The sequence below is a fragment of the Cuculus canorus genome, chromosome Z (assembly GCF_017976375.1).
Source record: "Cuculus canorus isolate bCucCan1 chromosome Z, bCucCan1.pri, whole genome shotgun sequence".
In the NCBI taxonomy this organism is placed as follows: Eukaryota; Metazoa; Chordata; class Aves; order Cuculiformes; family Cuculidae; genus Cuculus; species Cuculus canorus.
The window spans coordinates 28,123,293-28,151,227 of NC_071441.1; the positions used below are offsets into that span (position 1 = coordinate 28,123,293).

Below are 27,935 nucleotides of genomic sequence, written 5' to 3' on the forward strand. Positions count from 1 at the left end.
AGTCTCAGAACTCTTCATTGCCCTGCACAGCTACTGCAGCAGCAACAAAGGAACAAATAGTAAAAAAAAAAAACTAGGGCAGAAACTAGTTGAAGGGGGAGTTTCAGACCTGATGGAGTTTTTTTTAATTTCACCATAAAACTGAAGTTTGCCAATGTAGAGACCTTAATGGACCTTCCCTAGTTTTCACAGGTTTTGTAGCCATTCTTTCACTAATTCAGCAGGCACTAAGGTAATTTAAAGCCAACTTTCAAGTTCTCCTTCTGTTCATTTCTTGCAGCAGAATGGGTGAAAAGGTGCTGTTGTTCCCTACTGAAGGAAGAACTTAGCATTTTTTTGCAGTCAGGATAGTGCTTTCCGCGCTATGGATAAATGTTACCCTCAGTGATATCGATGTCATTGTACCAGTGAGGTCTTTAGAGAATGCTCAGTGGAGAGCAGAATAGAATACTTTGCTTCTGTTCTTATTCACATCAGCCTCAATCTGATTACTTTGATGGAGCAAAGCAGAGTTGCATAAATCGTTAGAGAAAGGAATTTAACAGCTATACTTTATGCTTAATTTCGTTTATAGAAAAGTCCTATCAGAAATATGGAGAACCAACAAGCCTAGTGATTTTAACCACTTCATTTTCACTTGTCTTCTACTTGGATAACTTGATCTGAATGTTGATACCAAAGAATAAGCTTTAACAGAACAACTGTAAAACTGTATTGACTCCAACGAAACAGTCTACTGTTTCTGATTGCTTTCGTTTTCAGCAAGAGTGATGTGTTCATAATCAGCTGCCAATGGGGATTGTAGGTAGCCAGGATAAGATGTCAATTAAGATGTCAATTCCTTTTGGCTTTTCCTCAGTCTCTTGGAAATAGTAAACTGTGTAGTCAAATAAGCATGTTAGTACTGAATGTATTTAATTGAACAATCTCTTTAATTATTTGTCACCAAAATGAAAACTTACTAAAGATGCAAAGTGTTAGATTGTCCCAGGTGTTGTTGATCCTTATAGGCCAATAGGAAAAATATGTACTTTGTTCTGAAAGGAGCGAGGGCTATGTCACATTTCAGGGGTTGGATCTTGCAGCAACAGCTTGAATGTGCTGTCTGTAAGAATAATTTCTATGGCTCAATGCAGGAACCTCCTCCAGCAGATGAGAGTGCTTTCTGTCAGCTGTCTTACATGATGTGACCCATGCAATTAATTTTCTCTGTATTCCAAATATTGATTTCAGACTATTATGTTAGGTTCTGTTGTTTCTCTTTATGCCAACAAATGCAAAGTAAAGAGCAGAGCAATAAGATGAATTTCAAAGTTACATTTTATTAGGAAGTTATAATAATTTCAAAACAAAACCTTGTACACAAACACATAAAATATTAAAAATTAACAACCTATGTGAGTTCAGTTTCTTATTAATATAAACTCAAGGCATCTGTGGTTGTATAAATGGTAAGTACATTCTCTGTGAGTGTACAAACCGATTTGTTAAAAATCCCCAAACTTGTATGCCAGAAAACATATAGCTTCAAAGAGTTTAATTTCATATAAATTCTACACAGCAGCAGCTTACACTGAATTATACTGGAACACTAAAAGTGAGTTTGTTATTGGCAAGAACAACAAATGTATTTGTTTTAGTAAAGGAATACAAACCCACAAAAATTGCCAGCAGAGTGTTAAGAGTTTCCCAGAGAGATTTGTCATCATGAATAATTGCACTTAACCTGTAGGCTATTAATGGTAGCTAATAGTATTTCCTTTATCATTGCAAAATATTTTACTTCTTAGCAAAAATCCGTTCCATACCCAACACAAAACATTCACTGAATGCAGATTTAAAGCAACACAATACTGGATTTTAATTGTGCACCTTTACTTCCCTCTTTTTACTTATATACCAGAAAGGTTAGGGGGAAAAAAAAAAAAGCTTTCAAATCAATGATCTGTGCAAAATCAGAAGCCTTTATATAATACCTCATGCAAAAGAGAAAAAAATATAAAACAAAACAGTCTAAGAAGCCCTGAGTCAATAATTTCATTGCAAAGGCAAGGAACATGAGTGCTCTGAGTTCTTCCTATACATGGCGCATATTCAAATCAGTCCAGTATTTTTTTAAAACATATTTTAAAATAGGCAGTTTGTGCAGTTTCTCACATACCAATCTTCTACATGCTTTATTCTTTTCAGCAAACTGCATTTAATACTCAATTTCATTTAAACTGTCAGGATAGCCTGATGAGAACTGAATGTCTTCCATTTCTAGAATATAAAAAGTGAGAAATACTGTAATTATTTGTATTTTTTTTAAATTCATAAGAATGTGCATGACATAATCTAATTAACATGCTGGATTTAAATGAGACTGCCATACATCATTAAAAAAGTGTTACAGCATCTTTACTACTTGAGGTTCTGAGGATGGTCTTGCATCTTATTAGAAAACAAAAATTCTGCACTAACCCAGCAGCACGATACTAAATTTAGATCCATTCAAGGGAAGAAGTATCACCTGCCTAATTAAAAAGCACTGTGAATTACTAGGTGTCATCTGAGAGAAACAAAGTATGTTTAAACTTACCTAAACAAGGTCCTGCCTGGAAAAGTATATCATCGATAGCAGTGTCACTTCTCATTGACACACCACGAATTGCTTCAAAAATAATCTGTAAACGTAAGACACAGTTTTTCATGAATCCCATAGGAGGAAGAACTGAAAGAAATAATACCTATGCAGTCTATTCAAGGATCTTGCTTGTTCTGAAACCTTGCTTCTTGGACAGAAACTTCTGTGTTCTATCAGTGGACTGATGGACCTTGTCAGAGAATTTGGGTTTGTGCTATGCCAAAGGAAGCCAATTTGTTCTCCCAGTTTGTTAAGAAATCAATGTGTGTGTTATAGACCATTGTTAAATCATCTCTACTGATACAGCATTTCTATCTTGCTTTTCAGCCCAAATGTGTTGCTGTGTGTTGCCCATATGCAAGCAAGACCGAGGGAGGAAAAATAGCATAACAGTACTGTGTTGTGGTCTTACTGATGAGGCTAAACTTGATTTTCAGTAAAACTTGGGTTTTTTTCCCTAATTAATTTCCAGGCTCTTCAGGCAAAGTGATAAACCTTTACCATCTCTGGTTAGTGATCAATGCAGTTTTGTGCCCAGTGCTGTTTCAGTCAATAGCAATTTCAGCTGCCTCTTTGATAGAGGCTTTGTCTCCTGCAATACTGCAATGATGGGACTGTTGGAACCAAAGGCAGAGCTCCAGCTTTGCATCATAGAATCATTTCAGTTGGAAAGAACCTTCAGGATTATCAAGTCCAATTGCAAACCTAACACTGCCAAGTCCACCACTGAACCATGTCCCTAAGCACCACATCTGCACATCTTAAAATACCTCCTGGGATGGTGACTCAACCACTTCCCTGGGCAGCCTGTTCCAACACTTGACAAGACTTTCGGTGAAGATATTTTTCCTAATATCCAATCTGAACCTTCCGTGATGCAGCTCAAGGCCATTTCCTTTTCTCCTGTTGCTCGTTACTTGCCTCACTACAGCCTCCTTTCAGGCAGTTGTAGAAAGCAATAAGGTCTCCCCTCAGCCTCCATTTCTCAAGCCTAAACAACTCCAGTTCCCTCAGCTAATCCTCACAGCGCTTGCACTCCAGACTCTTCGCCACCTTCATTTTCCAAAACTGAAAACAGTCTTTGAGGTGCTGCCTCACCAACAGCAAGTACAAGGGATGATCCCTTCCCTAGTCCTCTGGCCACACTATTTCTGACACAAGCCAGAATGCCATTGGCCTTATTGTACACCTGGGCACACTGCTAGCTCGTGTTCAGCTGGTTGGTGACCAAATCATCCTTTGCCTTTGGTGCCACCTTCAAGAAGCAGCCTTTTTATAACAGTTTAGTAGTTATGTCAAATCTAGTCAGGACTTCAGACAGCTGAAGAAAAAGAAATTGCACAAAGGATATAAATAAAAAATGCCTCTAGTGAAAAGAAATGATGGGAGAATAGCACTTAAATACTTCAAAATACTAATTTTGAATTAATGAACTGTTTTCTTACCTGCAACATATTAATATGTTTAATGGTTCCTCCCCTGCCTTCATTTGTCAGAAATTACGTGTTACTTCAGCTTGTTCAGGTGTCCATTCAATTCTATTTAAATTTTAACATTTTAATTCTTTTATACAACCCAAAACTTGGATTCTAGCACATAGTTCAGTTCAAGATTCCCATTTGACTGCTTTTTGTTTCTTTATTCTTACCTGGTAGCTTCTGTCACTTTCATATTCTATCATTCCCCTCAGCCATGAGATACTTTGTTCCCCTGTCCTCCTCCACAAAGGAATCTCTTCATCATCACCTTCCTTTTTCAGATAAACACTTAATAATCCAGTCCCAGCTCCATACATGTGATAGAAAAATGTCAAGCACTGTTTTCCAAAGGTTCCTCTTAGTGATCTTGAAATCAGGTATGCTCTCTGTCCATAGACCATGTTAGATGCTTCTATATACATGTAGTATCCTTAAAAACATACACAATCAAATGTTAGCAAAGTAGAATACATTCTCTCATCATATTCATTATGCCTAACATGCTGATTATGTAAAAAAACTATGTCTGAAACTACTCTGATAAAGATTTTTATGCTGCTGTGATTTGAGCTAAAGCAGAATCAGTTTTCTGAATTCAGCTATGTCTCATCTAAGTAACTTAATTTTCTGGAAGTTAACTGCATGTTTTTCAGACAGTGTTTCTCTCTACAAGTGATAACATGGGTCACTGGTATGCAGAAAGGCCACTGCTTGTATTTATTCCTATAGAAACCACGGCCATCCTTGAGCTAGTGGAGAGCCATAAGTCAAAGAGGCAGAAAAGGCTGCCCTGCCGGGAGGGGCAGGCAGGACAGGTGATCCAAAACTGACCAAAAGAGTATCCCATCCCATACACATCATACTTGGTATAAAACTGAGAGATCAGGAGGGTCAGTTTCTCTTTGATAGCTGACGTCCAGTGAGGATCTTGTCTGTCTGTTTGCCTCTGATCTTGGATCTGTGCGTTCCTGAATCCAGTTCCTGAGCCCCCAGCTTCCTCCTAGCCTTGGACCCTCATGTCTGCTCTGCAGCATTTTTGGTGACATATAGCAATTGAGGGGTGGCAGCGTGATTTCATATATTTGCATATAATTTATTAGTTCCTCTTCCTCCTTCTTCTTCTTCTTCTTCTTGTTCTTCTTCTTACTACTATTATTATAATAGTTATGATAATTATTATTATTATTTCATTAAAACTGCAGTTTTAGTTTCTAACCCCAAGTATTTTTCCTCTCATTTCCCTTATCCTGGGAGTGGGGGGAATTGGGAGTCCAGCTGCTCAGTTTTAAAAATCATAGCTGTTCCTAAACTAGGAATGCACTTTGCCAGTGATCAATTAATTTACAGATCTCTTGGAATTCAGAGACAGTTGCAACTACAAACTACATCTGAGAGTAGTTTACACAATTGTTGGAGCTGATGCTATTAACAAAGCAAATGAATGTAAATACCTCTTTTAAATTACATATGACATGAATAACATCTTTCTGTGATGAAGTTGTGAAAACACAAGTGAGGAAAACTGGACACTCTAGAATCCATGAATGAATGACAGATTGTCATGAACTGTGATCTGTGGAAAAATCAGTTGTTAATCGCTGGCAGACAAATTAATCCCCCCCCTCCTCCTGATCCATCATTTGGTTATTTCTAACTGGAGCGAACTGAGGTATGTCAGAAGACGGAGGAGCACTCCTACATCCTGTCTGTTGCATATGGCAGCTGTTCTGTATGTTGAGATGTATGGTCTACCAGCAGGCAGTGTACTAAGGTTTTCCAGCAGCTCTTCATGCAGTCCTACTGCTCCCTTCATGTAGTTTTGGAAAGGACAAAGTGACCTTTCCCTTCGCGGGAGAAGGGATTCCTAAGGATCAGTGAAGCAGGAGAAAAGCTGAGAGCAGCAAGAGCAGCCAGTGGATGCTCAGGGTGTCTCATGGTATTCAGTCCTATTATCAACACATGCTTGTATTTTGGTGGTGAGCAGCAGTAGAAAGAAAGGGTGAAGAGGAAGATTATCTAGAGCTGTAGGTCTGTAAGGAAAAGACCATTTCATATGGCACGCTGGAGAATTCCCAAGGCTGCCAAACCGTTGTGAGGATTTTTATGTTCACTATGCTTAAAATTTCCTTGGATTAAAAATCAAACCCCACAGCTCATACTACAGTATGATAAAATAGCTTGCCTTTAGTTCTAAGACCTGACTCATAAACGTTTTGGAAAGACTAGATCAGTTCTTGGTTTTGTGAATCCATATCCATGTGTTTCTCAGGACATCTTGCTGCAAGTGAGTGTGTGAAATAAGGAGCAAGCATTGTTGTAAATGCATTTCCATGTCACAGGCCAGGCTTAAAAGATTCTTTTGCTTCACCATTTCTAAAGCCAAGCTATCAGTCTCAGGTCTCTGAATACTATAGTGATCTACATAAACTGAAATTACGTCTAAAGTGAGTTTCTGCCTTAGAAATTACAAAAATTGTGCTAACAATTCTTCTTAAGCAAGAAACTCCTCAGCGTTGCTCCTACTTGTTATCCTTGGAAACACAGGATCTGGGATATATAGTATATGAAAGAGCAAAAACAAAATATGTTATCTAGGGAATAACTGGGGGAAAAAACGTATAAAACAAACCTGAATATTGAGTTTGGTTACCCAGCAAAGAAACCAGCAACTTTAGTGTGATGTAGTCCTTTTGGATTACATTTGTAGAAGAAGAAGGGCCTGCCAGACAACACAGAAATGGCCTACACATACCTCTCTGGAATTGTCACCCACATTTCAAAATAAAAATTCTAACATGAACTTTAAAAATTTCTTTTAAACTTTTTTTTAAAAAAACCTTTTCCATTAGGAAAAAGTTGCTCTTATTTTAAAGCTGGTGATGACATTTCTAGCTGGTGCAGAAGAACTGGACAGCATGGGTAAACACAGACTTACAAACAGTATGTGATCTAATTCAGTTTAATCTCATTACATTTTTAATGGAAAAGGGACAAGAATTTCAACATTCCCTTTCAAAAGTCATTCCACAGTACAAAGGTATCATTATTGGGAAGATGTTCTTGATTTGTCCATAGCCTACATTTTCCACTTAGATAACTTAGCCAATAGATCTGGCCAGAATATACTCAAATTTATAAGTAATGCTTCTTGGTTTTATATCAGAACATGTAGGAGGAGTTTTAAGAATGTTGGAAGGCTGTTCATATTTCTACCTAGACTCAGTACTGTTTAGAATTGACAATGGAAGACCATAATTTCTTTGTGAATTGAAATTTTAAGCCAAAGAGAAGCATTCCCATCTGCATTCTCAATTCAACCTGCAGGACTTTGGCCAAACAGTCACATACTATGAATTTACATCTCCAGTCAATTTCCACACCCTCCTCAGGGTGCAGCTATTACAAAAATTTCACTACAAAGCAGGAAAGGAACAATTTGCTGAACTTGAAACAAGCCATCCTTTTACATAAAGAGATCAGAAACAACAACAACAAAAAGTTATTTTATTAACCAGAAGCATTTGTTATTTTGTTAACAAGAAACAAACCAGTTTTCCAAAGTAACTTGAAAGAAGCTTGCACAGAGCAAGATTTCATGTAACCAGCTGAAATAACTATGCTTCATAATGCTTAACATGGTTTACAGTCAATCAGAGTTGACAGAACAATAATAGCTTTTGGTGAGCTTTTTGAATAGGCCAGCTACAATTTTTAACAGACTCGATAGATGGCTACTGTGAATAGGCCAGCTAGTCTGCAAGCTGGTTTTATAACCTGTTGAATGAATGCTAACCACTATGAAGGATGGCAAATGTAAAGGCCTCAAAAGCCTTTTGAAAAACCTGTAAACATTTCAGGTTCACAAGCCTTAGGGCAGTTTCATCCATTATACTGAAGTCAGTGGCATTGCTACTGAGGTCCTCTTCTGCAGAAACGTGAGGATCCAAAACAGTGACACACTTCTTCATTACCAAAACTCACCAGATACTGCCCCTGGTGCGGGGATAATTCTGAACTAGTTTTCTGTATGCTTGTTTATGCTAATGAGGCCCCACTCACCTAAATACTTAAAATTGAACTAGTGATGTTATGGAGCAGATTTTCAAGACAAAGGGTCTGTGGGACCTTTTTTATCATCCATGTTTTCTTCTAAGTTTGAAAAGGAAGGTGTTGATGCAGAAAAGCCCCCACCCACATGTTTGCGTTTTAGTTTCAGGGACTATTCACATAAGCTAGGGGCTTGGAAGAAGGCTTTTCTGCTGATTCTGGAAAGTCATCCTGTCCTTTTTTTCTCCCCAAAGAAAGGGCTACTTTAGGACATGAAGACCCAATTTCCCAGTTGGTCTGCAGACCATTCAGAATATACATCACATTCTCAAAACGATCCATAGTTCCCTAAGAAATGCATTTATTTACTTAATTTGATTAATAACTGTTCTGAACAGAGCACTAAAAAATTTCTTTGTGGTCTAGGTTGTAATTTTTAAAGTATTTTTTACTAACTATCCATTTCTGTTTCGGAAGTTCAATGTTGAGCTTAACTCACCTACCCCAGTGGTGTGGTCTCCTTTTGGTCCAGTGTAAGAAGTGGGAGTTGGACCCCTCCTCCTGTGCCAGCTCCCACGACTTCTCTTCTTCTGGGTAAACATACACTCATCTTTTTCAAAAGTACATTCTCCAGGATTGGGCAGCAATACATCTATAAGGAGAGGACATTGTTTAAAACTGCAAATATATTCAGACAAGTATATGGAGAGATTATACAAGCAATGCATTGCATTCACTCACCAAAATCACTTATATCTACCTAGCAATACTTACAGTAGTCACAGGCTTATAAAAGCTGTCTTCAAACTACAAAATTTAATTTTGTTTTCTTCACAGCTTTGAGGAAATCTGTGCCCTAGTCTGGCTCACTAACATGTACCAATATTCTTTAAAACAGCTCATACAGTTTATTACCATCATACCTCTTAACTCTGCAATGGGCTCTATCAGTGTAATTTTCTTCACCACTGTGGCAACCCAAGCAGTTTAACAAGCCCCAGAATGTACAATGTGCATATTAAATGAGTTTTGTCAAATATTGGAGTTTCTGTGATCTGCAATCAAACACCAGATTTAGCTCTCTTATGTTCCCTCAACAACAGATTCTAATACCGCATACAACAGACCACAGAGCTGCAATTACTATTTTCATTATTTCAATTCTATTAGATGATGCAGATGACAGAAAGCTGACAATTCAGGTGCTTGCCAGGAAGCTTCTGTCAGGTCTTCTGCTATAATCTGAATTTGTAGTTTAGGAGTAGACATACTGAGCTGTTTTCACCTTTTGGAAAGGAGAGAGACTTGACACCTCACATACTCTAGGGCATTTTTTGGGCATTTTTTTTGCTGCCATCAGTGCCCATGTGACTGTGCACCCAGATATCAGTTCTGCATGTTTGTTTCTGTTTCAAATTACTTAGGAACTACAGAACAGCAAAACAGACAACTGTTGGAAATACTTCAGAAAAATGGCATCTTGTTTTATTCACTTCATTTCTCTCTGTTCTATAATGGTTAGCTGCCTGAATGCTTGTAATAAAATAAAAAAAAAAGGTTATTAAAAAGTTCTTAATGCATGCGAATATAAATGGCATGGTAGATCAGCCTCATCACCATTTCAAAGGCATGACTTTATTCTGAAGGAGAATGGGATTAGAGATTATGTCTGTCTCAGGAGAAAGGTTCCTAAATTAGGATACAATCATTGCGCTCAAACCTCAAAAATTCGGTTAGCCTGTGCACGTCAGAGGGTAACATCTTGCTCAAAAACATTCAGTTCTTCCCACTACAGGGGAGAGAGTTAAACTCACCTGTCTTCACCAGAGAACTGCAGCTCACATAAGGGACTGTCCCCTGGCCTTACACAACTGTACTTCTGGACTAAAAAGAATGTTGTGTTTTGAAAATATTGCTTTTGGGGCCATTCCTAGTTTCCTAAAAAACATTTGAAAACTACTTTCCTTTCTGTTAGAATGTTACTTTTTTAAAAGTCCTAATGCCCCAGAAAGAACGCTCACCTAAGTGCAACTGCACTGTAGTCAGTGAAGTTAATGAAGAGTAAACTGGTACCCCTGGAAACAAAAACTGGTCCTTGCTGCACGTATACTACTGCAAAAATAGGATTTATGCAATACTTACTGGAAAAGGAAAAGAAACCACAGTGGGATGAAGGCAGCTGTAGGATGGGCTTGGAAAATGAAGATATGCAATGAACTCTTACTAAAAAACGTAGCAGCTGTTGGATGACAAATATACTTGGTCTTACCAGCAGCCTGACAACTTCCCAGGCTTAATGAAATATCATCCAGTGCCACAAGTCCACAGTCCCAGAAGCTTTTACACCAGCTGACAAAGACAACCTGCAATACATGAAGTTTCAGGTATCTAACAAAAGCTGGTGCTGTTAAGAGTCTGAAATTTTACAGTTTTCCAAATGCACTAATAATTTTGACATCTACAGAATATAAATGATGAATCCACTTTGTTTTGGCACATACAATACTGCCAATGACTGAAATATCAAGTCCAGTGGAGTTTAGATACAAGTTTTTATTCAACAGGAAATGTTTTTTTATTTTTAAATGTAAATTATGTACCTCTGTATGTAGTTTCCTTTTCATTAGGAGAGGATTTATTTTTAAGTGTATAAGAAAAGATGACTCACTGAGGCTCTTGCAGTTTTCCTCCACTCCAAAACTATCACGAACAGCTCAAACATCCTCAGCTATTTTACCCTTACAACCAGGAGGTTTCATCCATGGAAAAATGAACTTGAAACAGTGATGGGCAAGAGAAATGGCCATGGTAAAAACCACAGAAAAACAGAGATGAGATGAAACTACTGCATAAAATGAGGTTATTCAGAAATCACACAAGGCCATGATATCATAGAGCGAGAGGCTAAGCATCATTCACAGTGTTCATTTGGGTTTCTGAAGATTAAGAATATTGTTCAAGATGTTTTATTTGGCTATGCATTAATTCTGCCATGGAAAATACACGTTGCCCATAAGATGACAAAATAAAATGTAAAGAAGCTATAAAAGATTCCCAGCTGCCCTTCTCCCAAGGTGGACACAGTTCTGTTTGAATTACAGAAGACACAATTAGCTTTATTTTGAGAAAATACTGTTGGCAGTTTTATTTGCCTAGCTACTGCACACCAGCTGTCTGACCATTGGGGTTATGACCATTATTTGGAAGGAGCATTTCAAAACAATTCCTTTGTGATGAGGTCTCAACTAGTGACTGGAGACGGGTGAGTGTCATTTCTTACAGTTTAATATTCTCAAACAACTGTAAACACCTCAGTTACATATTTGAGGTTAAATGCTGACTAACAGTTCCATGTGAATATAAAAGGGTTGTTAAAAGTTGTCCATGCATTATTTAATATATCCCTATTTAACAGGCTCAGTAATGCTTCCAATATAGTCATTATACTGGATTTTGCTGGATTGCTTTGCTATGTACTATTTATTTATCCAACTGCTTATAGAACAGCCTGGGACATAACTACACTAACCTTTGAAGCATGTTGGTTTATTCTCCCCAGGATGGAGCAATTTTCAAAAGCATTTTCTACGTAGTACTACCAAACTTGGTAATAGTGATTATCTGTCTTGTACACTATTACAGGGGTGGACTTGAGGAGCACCCCTGCATAGCAAGCACAACTACTCAGTGTATAGTGGCCTAAAACTAACTTTTTTTGTTTTTTTAAGCCTGCAGAGCTTCTCTCCTAACCTAAGATTTAACAGAAAAAGATGTTTCTTACTTTCTAAGCTTATTCTCAAGAAACATACACAATCTATTAAAAAATGGTAGCATCTCTTGGAATAAAGAATACAATAAATATTGATGTTTGGTGGATGTCATTCACCAGACTTTTAATAAATGCATTCTGGTGAACATTTGTAATAAGCCAAAGACGTATTATAGTCCTAAACTCAAGAATCTTCAGAAACCACACGAGAGGGTGAGGTCAGTCATTTCTGAAACAACATTTCCATACTCTGGAATCGTGTGGTAAGTGATGTTTTCCTATTGACATCATTGGGAGCAGGATCAAGGTCCTTACAATTAAACTGCAGTAACTTGTTCCACACAAGGTATGTAATTACCCATTGGGTCCTGCAGAAAGCCCTCTATTTCAAAAGCATCACAACAACTGTTGGTCTCTCAAAGGCCATTGAACCAGTAGCCTTTGTACAATGAAAGGATCCATCTGTTTCATTGTCACTTGTTAACTTGTTCAGCTTTGTCATCTGTAGGTTTAGCATTACTATTCTCCACTTCCTTTTTTTGGTGTTGAGTGACATGCTGCCATGAGCAGACTTTCTAACTGCACAGGAGAGCTTGTGCTTAGGAATAAGGAGTTTCCAGTAGTAACTACAACAAATGTACTGAACTTGTTCATTGTCCACTCAGCTTATTTTGTTATATTCTTGATATATTTTTAAGCAATGGGGTAGAACATATTTGCATTCACAGGTTAAATTTATTCACTGTTCTCTTGTCCTAAATATCTTTTTTTTTTAACCATAAAGGGACACTTTTGACCATTTGAACCTACCAAATCTATTTCAATTTGGATTTATTCAGCTACTCATCTTCACCTTAAATCAGAACCCTGAATCCTTTCTACACTCTCAGAAAGGGCTAATCTCATGATGCTTTACATTTGTTCTTGTTCTAATGAAAATATTTCCTAGGTCAGTTCTTCAGAAAGAAATGTTTAAGAACTTATGTATTGGAGGAAAGAATAGAGGGATCTTTGTTCTGAACTCACACTTTCTTCATAAAACAACACAGATGAATAACATACTAATTGGTTCAAACAAATCTTGCTGGACTTCCATGCTATCTTGGAGGCTAAATTAAAGACATTATCAGATGCAAACAGCTGTTGCCTGTGTTACTGAAAAATAAAAAATATTTTCCTCTCATGTCTCTTTTTGTTCCAATAACCGGACACAGCCAGGGCATTAGTTTCCTTCCAAGTCACTGTTCCAGTTTCTGGAAGCTGGCTTGTTTATTTTCCAGTGCTTAATTGATGTTTCTGGCCTGCAGAGTCAGAGTATCAATAATCAGTTCTTAGCTTTTATCCTGGATTGTATCAGTAATAACCAATGCCAGATGAGAACAGCTGGCAGAGCAAGCAGGGTTTCACTTCTCCCATGGCATGTTGTTGAGTTGTTCTGTGAACACTGCGTGAGGTAGAAGGGACTTCTTGTCCTTAGCCCTGTGCATCTCTACAAGCAGACATGGGTTAAAAGGTATGCATATGAAGTTTACCTGCTTTTGGAGGAGAAGAAAGAGTAAGACTCGCAGTTGGGTACCTCTATCAAGAAGAGTAAGGAACGACTAATGGGGAAGCTTGTAAAAGGAGATTTGGAGAGAGTGTCCAGCTCTGAGAACAACAGACAAGAGGAGAAGAGAAGAGAAGAGAAGAGAAGAGAAGAGAAGAGAAGAGAAGAGAAGAGAAGAGAAGAGAAGAGAAGAGAAGAGAAGAGAAGAGAAGAGAAGAGAAGAGAAGAGAAGAGAAGAGAAGAGAAGATGCTTCCAGGACCCCTACAGATTCTGTGTATTTGCTTTCCTACTTGTTTATCCCAGAAAATATAGCTTTTGCTCAATTTGAGTGCCAGACCAGCCAAACATAAGAAAAACCATAAGAGCAGCCAAATCTTGTGAGTTAAAATCAAGCTATGCCTCTGCAGAAGATTAATTTACCTAATTACATCCTAGTGAATGTTGATACTGTATATCAGTGCAGACACAAAACTCAGTCCATTACTTAGCCACATCTTTCATAATTAGGTTCTATTTCTTAAAGGAGAAAGGCAGTTATGATGGAGTTCAAGATGCAGTTTTGTGAGAGGCAACTGTTGTTATTTCCATGGAGTGACACAAAACTCAGTATTATGAAACCAAAAATAACGTGAGCACCAGAAACAAAAGTGTGACATGACACAATGAAGCAGTCAAGATGCTTTCCCAAAACAGAGAGTCTGACTTTTCAGTCAGTTACCCAAGTAAGACTGTAAGCCAGGAAGCAATCACTAGCATAGAGAATAGCAGAGCCAGTCTGTTCCTCCCAGGGCTGTTGATAAAAATGTTAGGAAAGTAGCCTGAATTACTTGTATCTAGTTTAATTAAACTAGATTTTAAATAGCTTGTTTTTCTTTGGCTTAAACAGTCAGAAACTCATTTATCAAGCATGCAAGTAAGCTATTAAGTTAAAATTACAATGTCTACAACCTTCTGTCATATAAAATAATTTGAAATGGCACTCACAAGGCAAGTTAAGGTTCTTGCCACGTAAATGTTACAGTGAGTTTCTGCAAGAAAATAATGGATTATGAAAGCTTCTACGTAAGTAATTGGATAACATTGGTAATAAGCTTGTGAGATTTGAAGAAATATTTCTGAAAATCTTTCCTGTGCAAGGGCATATGGACATATGCAGAAACAAACAAAGAAAACCATAATGCTAACAGAGCAATGTATAGCCACAGGCTGTTAATGCTACATCTGTATTCACTAGATTACACTGTCCAGTAGAGAATACTGCCTGCACAAAAGTGTATACAGGATACCAATATCCTCAGCTGTGCCCCAGGGACAGATTTCCTGAAATCTGCTATTATGATTCCATCTTCTTTTCAGTAAAAGTTTCCTTGGCTCTTTTTACATGAAGGAAAGTTTCTTGCCTATAGACCGAGGAGTCTTGTCAGATGATGAGGCATCGTAACGATATGAAGTACCCAGAACAAAAATTGAGTAATGTCATTGAAGTATCACAGATACCAAGAGGAGGTATGTAACACCTCCTGCAACACATCGCCTTGCTTAGCTACAGTGAAGATGCAGACCACTTAGGTGGCACTTTCTAATCTGAATAATTTTTACAGTTTCCAAAAAGGCATTTCCATAACTGTATGCCAAACACCACAAACGGCAGGGTACACATTTTGCAAACAGTATTTACAAGCCCTAAAGTTCTTATTTTAATTAGGCATTTTCAGTGACTGTTCTTTAAGCAATTTCTTGTTTTAGAGGTGAGAGAAGGAAGGCTAGAAAGCCCATACTATAAAACTGCAGCTCATTCCAACCTCTGTAGAATGCATACCTTTTCATAGGAAGACATCAAGGGTTGCGTCAGAACAGTACCAAAATGCTTATTTATTTAACACAAGTGAGGGTTTTTCAGGTGGGGAGGAGGAAGAGGAGATGAGGACTAGGATGTCTGCCCTCTTCCACCTGATACCTGACTGGAGAATTGTGTCTTTTATACTAGCAACTCGGCGGCCATGAATCTAGGACTTCATCATATATGCAGGATTGCTTTCGATATTTACCTTTGACTTTGGTGGACAACTGAGAGACACAAATTTCTCAGGAGCAAAGAGAAATGATAGAACATTTTAACATTGAGCATCATCACAGTAATGATGTGAGAACAAAGGTCCAAAGACCCTCATATCACACCTCAGGAAGGCAGATGGGTAATAAGGAAAACAGAATAAGAAACAAATCAACCATAAAGCTATTTGTACCGTTATATTATGTTCAGATGCAAGAAAGTTGAAGAACTTGCTGCACTTGTACCACTTTCATACCAGTACCACTGTGTTTACAGTCACCGTGAGGTCTATTTTCCATGTATTTGCCTAATCCCTTTTTAAATACATGCATACTATTGGCCCCCACAGCTTCCTGCAGCAAAGAATTCCAATGTTTAGTCATTCTCAAAAAAGTCTTCCCTTTTATTTGTTTTAAAACATGTAAATATTGAAGTGAAACAGCCACTTGATTTTGATATCTCACAAATGCAATTAAAATTAGTTACAGAGGATGGGTGAAAACACACGGACGAACTCAAGGAAAGCAAGAGAGGAAAAAACCCATCAGAGAAGAAGAAAAATAGATTGAAAGAATGAAAACCCAAGAAATGCTGCCACAACTACTCCAGTGGAAGTAGGGTGGACTGTTATGATGCCAGCCACCCTTCTGAGGATTTGGTTTTGGACTCTCTGGGAGGTATTCAAGCACTACGCTCCTTGGTAACATTGCAAAAACTTGCATGAATGGATAAACAACAAGAGATGTTTACTTTTGAAAACGTGAGCTTCAGAATAATGAACCAAATCCAATGGGAAATAAACAGAAGTGGGGTAAGTAGATACAACTGCACTCAAAGGTTTATTTTAATCTAGATGTTTGGACTTTGTTGTGAAGTTGCATGAGAGAAATATCTTTTCATGGTGGTCTATGCACACAGACACACAATATCAAAATGCAGATCCATACTCCATAGTGCATGTGAGCACCTTCAGGTTACATACATCACGTGAATTTTTCTGTCAGTTAGCTCTGACATTTAACTGCTATATATTGGCCTGGAAAATTAGTTTCAGTACATTCAGTCAGACCAAAAAAAATATCTACATATTTCAGACCCTGATTTTATGAAGCCCTTTAAGAGACTTATATAACAAATCATGAAGGGTCTAATTTATTTTAAGAAATGTTAGGATTTCTTTTTTAATTCTTCCTTCTTATATTTATTCCCTGAGTGCTACAGACTACAAAAGCAATAGTGTATGTGTATAGAATAATAGATATTTGCACTAGCTAAAAGAGAGCATCTCGAGTACAAATTGAGAAATCAGTATTTTAAATTTCTCACCTTCTCACTACCATTATATAGCATATATATTTGCAGTATGTACACATATATACATATATGTATACATATAAACATATATGACTTGCTTAGCTGGATCATACCCACCTAACCTTTTAAATGTGGTAGTTTCAAAGTGTCATATTAAAGCCTACTGGCCAGGTTCACATCATTTCCTCTCCACAGAACTCAGGCCAACAATCTGTGCCAGACTGCAGTTAGCTAATTCAAAAAGAACTTGCAAAAGCCACTACATAAACCAAGAAATGAAAATCTGAGCCTTTTTATTGTCCTGATGCAAGCAAATATGTTATAAAAATGAAAGCAAATCAGATGGATTTTATACTGTTTTCAAAGCCTTGGGAGTACTATTCACAGCAGAAGAAAAATGAAGGCTATACGTAACCAGGTACTTCAGAATGATTGCTTTCTGGCTGCAAAATCCTTATGACCTTCAGGACTCCCTGGCCAAAGCAGCATTACAACTGCCTTGTTGACGTTGCTGGCCATTATGGAACTGCCAGGAGACTGTTTACTGTTGCCACAGGCACTGACCTAATCTACAAGTCACACCCAGTAACCAAGAAATTCGTCCGGCAATCTACTGTGCGGGCCTACAACTTCTTAGCATCCAAGTCTAGAACATGATGTTATCTCAGAAAATAATTTGATAGGCACATCAGCCACCACATTTGTATTAGAGGAAAGGTGGTAGTCCTATCTTATTTTGAGGCCCCATCACTCACTTAAAAGACTGGTTTTCACTTGCTTATAACGTTGCCAAGATGCAATGATTTCAGCTCATATTTTCCATGCTGGGTCCTTGCTTTAAGCTTGTTTTGGAAGATTCAAGTTAAAACGGTTCCATCATTTCTGAGAACAAGGCTAAGAAAAAAGGTTTTATTTTGCCCATTTAAAAAATTCTTTGAAAGGCTTGAGTACTCCTAGTCTTTAGAGTAGGAACATGAAATGTGTCGGGGTTTGGTCTTTGTGACAGAACTGTGCTTTCTGTCAAGCCATTAGTTTTTTAAAACTAAAATTTGTAAGAACTGGGACAAGCAGTACAAGCAGACTGTGACATGGACAGGATTAGAGGGGAAAAAAATTGAACTGTCCAGAGCCAGGAGTAAGATGGGGAATGAGGGGTTTGCTGCCTGTAGGGCAGGACAGATAAGGCAAAGATGCACCAGTGAGGAGGCAAGAGACCCAAGGACAGGTTGGAAGAGACAGGACAAGAGAGCTCAAGCTTGAAGATAGCCACTGAAATGAGAGGTCCTTGTCAACTATTTCACTAGGTCTTAGGCAGACACATCTTTTAACCTGAGTGCTTATACAATGCCACACAGTGCTACTTCATTTCCTTCTGTTGGCTTGGAAAAGAAGAAAGAAACAAAATATAGCATGAAAGGACTTTTTAAAGTATTAAGGTTTCAAAGCTGGGCTGCAAGAAAAAGCCAGAATCAGGTTCACTGTGCAACTTCAGTCGATCTCACTTGTGGGTATTAAAGCAGACAACCTGTAGCTACACCAAGTTTTTACCCATACCTTATGGCAAGCAGACACACACTTAAGCAAAAGATATCTTGATATACTTTGCATACTGACATGCTTCAGAACTTCACCCATTGTTTTCCATGTACTATTTGTCTAAGGAAAACTTTATAAACTAATGGTATATGCGCATAGACAGCCATCATAAAACCATAAACCCGTTAAACAAAGTTTAGCACATCATAGCTTATGCATGATTTATTATGAAGCAGTGGCATCTACTACATATGCAATATTGCAATAAAATCCCTTTTCTAAACGTCATTTAATCTTCCAAACCAGGAAAAAAGAGAGTAAGTTTAAACCAAGGCTAAGATAGAACTTGACATCCCCTCTTCTCCCCAAATACAGTTATTTGGCTAAGGGATGTCTGAATTATGATACATTGAATATATACTGCATTCTCAGAAGTCCACTAAATCTTTTTTTTTCTGATATTTAAGAAATACCTTCTCAACAGAAACATTTTGCAAGTTGTTTCCTTTGGAAAGAAGGCTTTCCCATCACAAGATCTGAAGGAACCACTGAAAGTTTTTGAGAATTGCCAGAGGCCAACAAACTCTCCCACAGGGTTTCTTCCCTCCTGCAGACCTTCAGGCTCAGCAGCAGCAAGGATACTGCCCTGACTTCCTCATTCTCCTCTGCTTTGTTGTCCAGATCTGTTACTGCCTACAGATAAATTAGTAACTACAGATGCAAAAGCTGCAATTCACTAAAAGCTTTCCATCCCCAGGAAGCTTCTTCACAAGTGTTTTAGATATACTAGTTTCTAGGAAAATATAAACTTGTTCTCATAAATTCATATTGGAAAAATTTTCCATGTAAATGTCAGATGCTAAAAAAGCTGCCACTTCCAAGGCCATAAACAATTTTTAACCGTCATGCTAAGCTGTCATCACTACTGTGTATTGCCCTACACTAGCTACTGAACCTTTTTAAAAGTAATAAAGAAATACATAAACAGGAGATGGCAGGAGAATGTTATAAGCTTGCCTTGCTAACCAATACTCTTTCATGATTAAAAAAACCAGAGAAAAATAATTTTCTGCAAATATCTTGAAATGATACTGTGAGAGACTTTTCTATCATGCACTTGTTGGGCAGTAATAAAATTCTCCCTTTTCTTCTGTATCAGTAGAAATTCTAGTAGGTTTTGTGCATAAAAAATATGTACATAAAAATCCATAAATTCTTTAAGGTATCAGACACCCGAGGGAAAACACCAGCTGACAGTTAGGACCAAAATTTTCAGCATGAACCTCACCTTTAATATAGTTAGTCAATTTTTTGAGGTGGAAATTTTTCTCTTACAGTGTACCTACCTTGAGGAAAAACACTTGGTTTTTTTTTCCAAGAAAAGTTAGTAACTATTGCAATTTCAAAAAATCCTATGTAACGGAGAAAATGCTCAAGATGTCTGTCTATAATTTAGAAATACCTGAGTTACAAGATAAACTCCCATACAGATGTTCACAGTACTATCACACTCCAAAACAAAAAAAAAAGCTGGATTTATCTCAGTATCATCAAGTAGTAATCTACTTGGTCCTCCTTAGATGACTCACAGGTAGTAGAAACCTTTTACAGAAATCAGCATAACCACAGAATTATAGCCTACACAAACTGGCGTAAAAGTCATTCTTTGTAAAAAGAATGGAGCTAAGGAATAACAGCAGCTTGAGGAATTACCCAGGAGATGATGTGTAATATGTTATTTTTATTAACTTGATGAGAGCAGAAAGTGACCTCTCCAATCAGACATTGCAAATATTTCAGCTCCATTGCTCTAAATTACACTGACTTCTAGTTTCATATTTAAACGCGGTGGCTGAATTTAGGAAAGTAGAATCAGCTCCTCATTTTGACCTAGGTTTACCAGTAATGACTTTTTAGATTAATTAAAATCTGTACTAAAATATGGTGATAAAAATCATACAGGAAACATGCAAAAAAAAAAAGACTGAACGTGAAGCCAGCTGAGAAACCAAGACACAAATGGTTCTTAATAAGAGTTCATCAAGTGAAATCTCCACAAATACTGTGATTAGATTTGAGAACATCAGTGCAATGCTGCCCTGTTCCTGGTATGAAGCCCCTTTATTAGGGCTCCCATAGGAGCCAGGCTGCGAAGAAATACTGTTTCTCACAGTACTGCCTGGGGAACTCTATTTCACTTTGCAGGTATAGTTCATTTAGGATTAATCCTAAGAGAAGGCAAGGAAAATCTCAATCCAGAATTTGGCAGATTTGAAGAGTCGGTTCTTACCTTGCAAGGCATAGGCTTTTTGAAAGAGATTTCAGCTTGAATCCAAACTCCTTTTGGAGAGTCCAAGACAGACCAGATTTTCTCTTGGACAACATGATTCTCTTCGAAGAGATAAACAGCAAGAGTACCACTCATTTTGAAAAAACCATATAAGGCATAATAAAAACGCAGACAAAACTGCAAGTTTCCTGGCAGAGTTGGGCCATACAGACGTCCAATATACCCAGGCTGTGATGTAAACTTTGTGTTCGCCAACAAGTAATAACCTGCAAGACAGTGCAATTATTGAGTATTTCTAGTAGACAATTAGCACAGCTGATTTGCTGTTAAAGGAGCTAATGTTATTGCATCCGAGTTTGGTATTAAATACAGTTTCTACTGGGAGGAGACAGATTATCACACTGTTTGAAAGGAAATAAGATTTTTCCTAAAAGCACCCTAGTTGCTTCAAACTAAACTGGCACCTGACTGAGCTACCAGAAATAAGTACTTTTCAAATTTACAATGAAAAATTCTCTGGCCTGCTGGCCTCACTGTAAACTTGGCTGTTTCGAGAATACTGCTCCAAGATGAAAGAATGAAGGATAGGGCAACAACGCCTGTTATTCCAAGTATAAAGAGACGAGACATTAGTGCATATAATTAAGAACCATGAATACTCTACACAGAGATGTGCGATTTCAGAACTTATTAGCATGCCTTTCACTATTTGGCTTCACAATACAACATTTCACAGTTTCCTCTTAAAAATGCCAACCATCCTCAGCCTAGAAGAGTTAAAAGCCCACCATTCCTCTATATTACAAGAAATCCACTAATCTACTATTATATTTGCTTGCTTATTTTTGTGGAATCATCCGTTCAGTGGCTACAGATCAGTAAAGATACTCTGAATTACAGCCCTGATTGACTATTCAATAGGTGACCTTCTCCCTTTACATGTGGGGAGGCACAGCCAGAGTCCCGGCTAGAGCACAGCGATATATACTGATTTTGCATGGCAGGGAGATGCAGTGAGGTAATCAAACCAGTGTGCTGATGATATTATCTAACAGAGTGAACAATGACGCAACAGGTTAACTTTTATATCCAGTTTGACTCTTCTAGGGAAAAGGAGTTCGATTTACCAAACCCAGTAGTGTGATCTCCTGTTCTGTACACGTTACGCTTCACTTTCACTCTGCTCCATCCTGGCCCATCTTTGTGATCCTGGTAAAAATTACACAGATCTTCCTCAAAATTGCAGCCTGCCTCAGAAGGATTGAAAGGAGCTCCTAAAAGATAGAAGCATACAACCAGTTAGGAAGAGCACAGTATTACAGGCATAGATACTTGAAGCACATGTATGCAGAAGTATCCTCCTGCACCTTTCTTTGCATTATGGAAGATAAGCACGTGCAAAGGTACTACAAATACATAGTGCAACGTCACGATGGTATCAAACTATCAATTTTCTATCACGACAAGGTGTTATTTTCTTCTATTTCTGCTTGAGCCAGGAAGAAACCTCCTACACAGCCCCTGTGAAGTATAAATAATAACAAATGTAATTAAAAGATTATTCCTCCTTCATGAGATAATGCACAAGGACATTCAGATCATTTGTTTCCATCTTCCTCCTTCATTCAAAAGATACTTGGACAAAATGTGTGTGAAAGCGTGTGTGTCTGGGTGTGTGGGTGTCATATTTTCATTTCAATTTCCAGCATCAATATTTAGTATTCTTTGAAAGAGCAGTGTTTCAAAAACCCTTTTGTAGTCACGTATACTGTGTGTGCATATGTGTACTGTAAGTCAAATAGCTTTTGGTTTGTGTATGTACCACCTCATGGTTACTGACCTTTGGGCCTACGCCTCACTCATTTTAGCACTAGAGCAAAGAAGACTGCAGCATTTATAGTGAGGCTGATTAAAAGCTAAGCTAAGCTCTTCAGCCTTGATGATGGCTCTCTCTTGACCTATGATGTGGAATTCATGGGTCAGGATTTGCTTTAGTCTGAAAAAATCCTTTTGGTGAAAGGTGCTTTTACATAAAACATTTCTACTTCTTTAAAAGCCTCACCAGTCATGTGTACCAGTTGCTGGGGAAAGGAGGGGCCCAGTGCACAGTCACCATGCGATTTTTAGCTATGTCAGGAATCAGAGCCCTGCGAGCATCACTCTACAGCAGCATGCACAACCATTCTGCAGGGAGGCTTAAAGGGGCTTCCCAGCAGGGACATCGGCAATCAGGTTCAGCAGAATCAAAATTCTGGCACTAGAGAGATGCCTGTGGTCTTCTCAGTCTCAAATAAACTGGATCTGTGCGCTGCCCATGTGTCTGTCTGCCTACCAAGGAAAAGGGGGCAGCTCTGGCCTCTCCTCTGCTGCTTTCCTAGCTAAAGAAAATGCAGCTGGAGCATTATCAGCTCTATGCAGCATTAAAGATTCATCTTTTGGTGAGCAAGTTTAATATTCCGCTACCTTTTTCCTCTGTTTGGCTAACACTGAGACATTTGTTGACCATAGCTTCCAGAAAAATAAGTAAAAAAATTAATGGTGTTACATACGCTGCTATGGCTGACTACAAGGAGAACGAAGATCTCTTGCTTTTTAACACCACTTGAAACAATTGAAGATGGAAACAGGCAGTGAGTCTGAAGGATTAACCAGCTTTGTTGTAGTTCAACCAAATATAAACCAAATTATTGGCATTCATTTCTCTATCAGAAAAAACCCACCAAAATATCAAAATCAGGTTTAGTTGACCTAGCTGATTCTAGCTGATTCTAGCTAGAAAACTCTAGCTGATTCTACCAAATCCAGCTGAAACTCTAGCTGATTCTACCAAATTTACTGGGCAGAGTAGATCTGAACTTGGGCCATGACAGGGTTGGGGCAGAAAATACTATAAAATTTATTCTATAACTCAACATACATAAGCAACCTGAAAATTAAAATGGATACCACAGATTAGCATACAACTCCAATTCATGGCATATTGTAAGCATAACTCAGGATTTTTGCTGCAAAACAAAGCAAGAGCAGAGCAGGCATTGAGGAGTTAGTGAAACAACTAGATTTAATCAGCCAAGAGTCACTGATTAATAGTGTATGCTGGAATTTACCTCCTGTTGATACTTGAGAAGTGCAGGTAAAGCTAGCAGACTCCAAGTAGATAAAAAAGGACATAAAATCTCTTTTTTCTTCATCATTTAAAAATATCAGCTAAAAATTCAAACTTGGCACCACAAGAATGGATGGGCTCAGTGGAAAACCACTGATCTACTTTTGACTTGCTTACTGCTATAATAAAGCCCAAGCAACCAGTATGTGGCTACTTAAGAGGCTGCATTCATAAATGACAGTGTCCTTCATCCCAAGTGCCTCTACAGAGAGGTCATGTGGATTTAGCTGACTACTGCTGCTGTGTAAACCTAATAAAATCCTGTGAGACACGGCAGTCTCTGAGATAAATAATACCTTGCAGACAAATGAAGACAGGGAGGCAAAGCTTACATTTTGGTTCTGAGGAACACCTCAGGGCAAGTAGCACAGAAGAAAATATTGCCTACATCAGCAGTAATGAAAAGCCCAGGACATTTTATTCCTCATACCACCACACCTGGGGAAATCCCCCTTTCTTTCTGCAACAGGCATGAAAGTGGTAATTTATTGAAGAGCAGGGTGATGCAAATACAGCACTCAGTCCAGTGCTCTAGTTGCAGATCCTCGAGGCAAGGTCTTTGGAGAGGAGGGATTAAAGATGGGTTTCTGGATCAAATAAATGGCACTAGTATTTATCTGCTGTTTTGTTGCCAGGAGGAAGAGGAGCCAAATGGTGCTGGTCAGTTGAGAAGGCAGCACCTACTCATCACTACGAAATACTAGAAGTACTGGCAGTTCAGAGCAGCAAAGCAAAAGGAGAAAACAAGGAAGGCAAGTAGCAAAGAGAATTCATACCTGTCTGATTGCTGCAGTAAACTGGAGAGAAAGAAATGTCATCAAGGGCAACATAACCTCCCTTGGCACTATTGAAAGCAACTTCAAATATAACCTGGAAATGATAATCACTTGTTATTCATCTACAATATACACAATCATAATTTTGGTACACATCTTCATATTATGGAACTCTGATTGGATGTCCCAGGCGGACTCTAGGGTTCCTCAGACAGAACTGGAAGTATAAATTAAATATAAATTACATTACATCACTTATAAGAGACATAAATCAGAGCCTGACCCTGGCACCAGATCTTGCCCAGTTAAGGTCAAGGAAAAAACAAGGTGAACACTCTTTTGATGCTCTACCAAGCATCTGTTTTAAAGACGCAGTGAGGCTACTGACATGATACCATACAAAGCCAGTACTCAGGGTCATCAGTCTGTATTGACCTGTAACTCCAAAGATGCCTAATTGTTACTGTATCTAGAACCCATCCAGATCTAGAGCTAAAAGCAAACTATGTGGATTACTCTGCTGTCACAATATTAAGTTTTACTGTTTTCTCCAAATGTCCTCAGAAACTGAAACCCACGCCTTGGCATAAGCTGGCAGGGAAGATTTCCTTTAAAAAAAAAAATAATTAAGAACAAAACCAGAAAAGCTCTCGCTGTGTTTTGTTTATCACAAAAATCAAACGTTTGTACTTAGCCATTCCCAAGGGACATAATTTCCTCAAGTAAGTGGAGGACAGTCCATAACTCTTGAGGAAGTGTCTTAAAATTTCTTTTAAGTATCAAAGCTCTGATTCATCAAAGGGATGAATCACAGGCAACCCCAGGGACAAAACGAGGACATAAGGACAAATGCTTCCAGAGAGAGATCCTATTCAGTGAAAGCAATGCCTGTGAAGTCTTGTCTAGGGATGTGAGCCAAATGAGGAGTGCTGTGAAAGAATCCTGAGCAATCTCCCTTAGCCAGATGAAACAAAGAGTAAGACTCTCTTCAAGCAATTGAATAGATTATGTGTAAGGTTTAATCCTATTTCTATAAAGTGATCTCTAAAATAACAACTGTGTTGGATTGAATAAAAATTCCTGGAGCAGAATAAAGGCCCATCTAGCTCAGTGTCTTGTTTCCAACAGAGGTCACCTACAGAAAGAACTAAACACAATAACAACTTCTCAGTTCTTCTTCCCTCACATTGCATTCCTGATGGATTCTTTCTTTCCCATTAATTTGTTTAATAATTTTTTGAACTGATCATAATAATACCAACCATTGTATGCTATGGAAGAGAGTTCTACAGTTATGTGATGCAGGAAAAAAAGCCTCCTTTTGGTTTATTTTAAAACTGTTACATTGTAATTATGAATTTGGAACAGCAACATAAATTATGAGAAAAAGAGAATTGTTAATTTTTTTTTGTCTCATTCATGAATTCCACGAACCTCTACTACATTCAACTTCAGTCATTTTTTCACATGCTGGAAACTGTTAGTTCACTAACATAAATTCTCCATACTTTTGATTATTCCTATCTCCCTCTTGGAGTTCTAGGATATTCTTTTTTTAATTGAGACAGCTAGAGTTGCACACTTTGCTGAACACAGGAGTACCCTGTGCATTCATCCAGTGCTATGACATCCTCTGTTTTGCTGTTTATTCCAATACAGATAGTTTCCAACATTACAGATGGTTTTATGAATGCCACTTAGAACTGAGAAGATATATTCACAAAACTAACCACAGTAATGCCAAGCTCTAAATGATCATTAATTAACGCCCATCTATCCATCTATAGGGCCAGGACTGTTTTTCCCCTTGCACATTACTTTATATTTATTGAATAAGTAATTCACTTACCATACAGTATTATGAAAACTCATCAGAGCTAATCTCCTTTCCCGAACCATTTGAAATCTGACAATTCGAATGGATGACTTCATCACTGACTTTACAGATTGTAAAAGGACTATATAACATCTGATGAAAATTAGCTTTACCCATAAAACTTTCTGAAGATACACAGACTTACAGTGTATTACCAAGTAACTTACAGGGAGTTAAAGCAAGCAAAATGGAAACTGATTTGTTTGTAATCCTAGTATTAGAATTATATTTATATATAAGCAGAGAATATATATATAAAAATGGAATATATATGTATAATATATATTTGTATACATGTAAGTATATATGTACATATAATACATATACACTGTTTATTCCAATCTTCTAATATATTTATATATGTATGAGATATAAAAATATGTATTTTACATAGATATGTGTGTATAGATACCATATATACATACAAATACATTTTTAGACATACATACGTGTGTGTATATATTTTATACACATATACATAAAAAATGTTTATTCCAGCCTTCTGAGGTTCGGAGTATTTATCAGTAAACACTAAGAAATAAAAAATTCTATTTATTTCTGATAGTCTTGAAGTTAATTATAGTAGCAACAGAGACATAGCTTTTGTATCTAACAACTACTGTACTACTAGGACCCAATTTTGGACTCTATCTTGTGAAAGCACAGAAAAACTGAATTGCAGGATGATGTAAGGTAGAGAACAGAACATGAACATTTTTTTAAATTTTGCTTCTGCAGCTGGAGACATGCGTTATTTTATGATACTCAGCATCCTCAAAAATGGATCAAGTCACAGAAATACGGGACTGGGAGAACATGAACATTATTTAATAAGAACTGAACGACCTCACATTAGCAGGACTCTACAATCTCCCAAGCCATTCTGTCTGAGCACTTCACCACCTGAATCTCACCAAAAATCAAGCACCAGTGAGGAAGGTGATTCCTCCTGGACCCTTATGCAGTAGACAAAGGAAACAACCAATTGCCAGCATCTTTATAATGATCTTTCAGATACTGGACAACCACTGCCATCTTCCCAACTTGGCCTGAGTCAGCACTGATGTCTGAATCAACCTTGCAGTCATGGAACAATTGCTTTACCTCCATGGGGTATGGTGCATGGAAATCAACTTCTGCTAGTGCCCAGTCTGCACTCACTGCACTGTCTGTTTTCCAGATCTCTTCATAAAAGCCGCTCGTGTCTCTCAAGTAAACAGTAAAAACAATGCTACTCTCCTGCTTAAGTTGATAATAAAAAGATAAGCAGCCAGACATTGGGGCCATGGTCTTTGGTGAAATTAGCTGGGCCACTTCCTGAAAATGTTTGACGTAAACTGAGTCCACATACATGTAGTGACCTAGAAGTATAAAAGAAACTTGGCATTAGGACACCGTTTAAAGGACACCACTTGCAAGAAGTATCAGATGGGCACAGACTAGACAAGTATTTCTAT

The 27,935-nt window shown here is 37.9% G+C and overlaps 1 protein-coding gene across 2 annotated transcripts in view; it reads right to left on the bottom strand.

The window, feature by feature from the left end:
* Positions 1 to 1,407: 1,407 nt before the first annotated feature.
* MAMDC2 (MAM domain containing 2) overlaps positions 1,408 to 27,935 on the bottom strand; it is a 61,838-nt gene continuing 35,310 nt past the window's right edge. Inside the window, exons 6-14 of one of the 2 annotated variants that reach the window (XM_054054213.1) lie at positions 27,583 to 27,839; positions 24,603 to 24,696; positions 21,788 to 21,934; positions 20,661 to 20,926; positions 10,421 to 10,514; positions 8,651 to 8,803; positions 4,275 to 4,534; positions 2,582 to 2,666; positions 1,408 to 2,262 (exon numbers count right to left, since the gene is read on the bottom strand). In XM_054054213.1, the coding sequence (XP_053910188.1) occupies positions 2,201 to 2,262; positions 2,582 to 2,666; positions 4,275 to 4,534; positions 8,651 to 8,803; positions 10,421 to 10,514; positions 20,661 to 20,926; positions 21,788 to 21,934; positions 24,603 to 24,696; positions 27,583 to 27,839 (1,418 nt within the window). In that variant the 3' untranslated portion in view covers positions 1,408 to 2,200. Of the gene's footprint in view, positions 2,263 to 2,581; positions 2,667 to 4,274; positions 4,535 to 8,650; positions 8,804 to 10,420; positions 10,515 to 20,660; positions 20,927 to 21,787; positions 21,935 to 24,602; positions 24,697 to 27,582; positions 27,840 to 27,935 lie in introns of those variants that run through there. The other variant, XM_054054214.1, reaches the window with a different exon arrangement.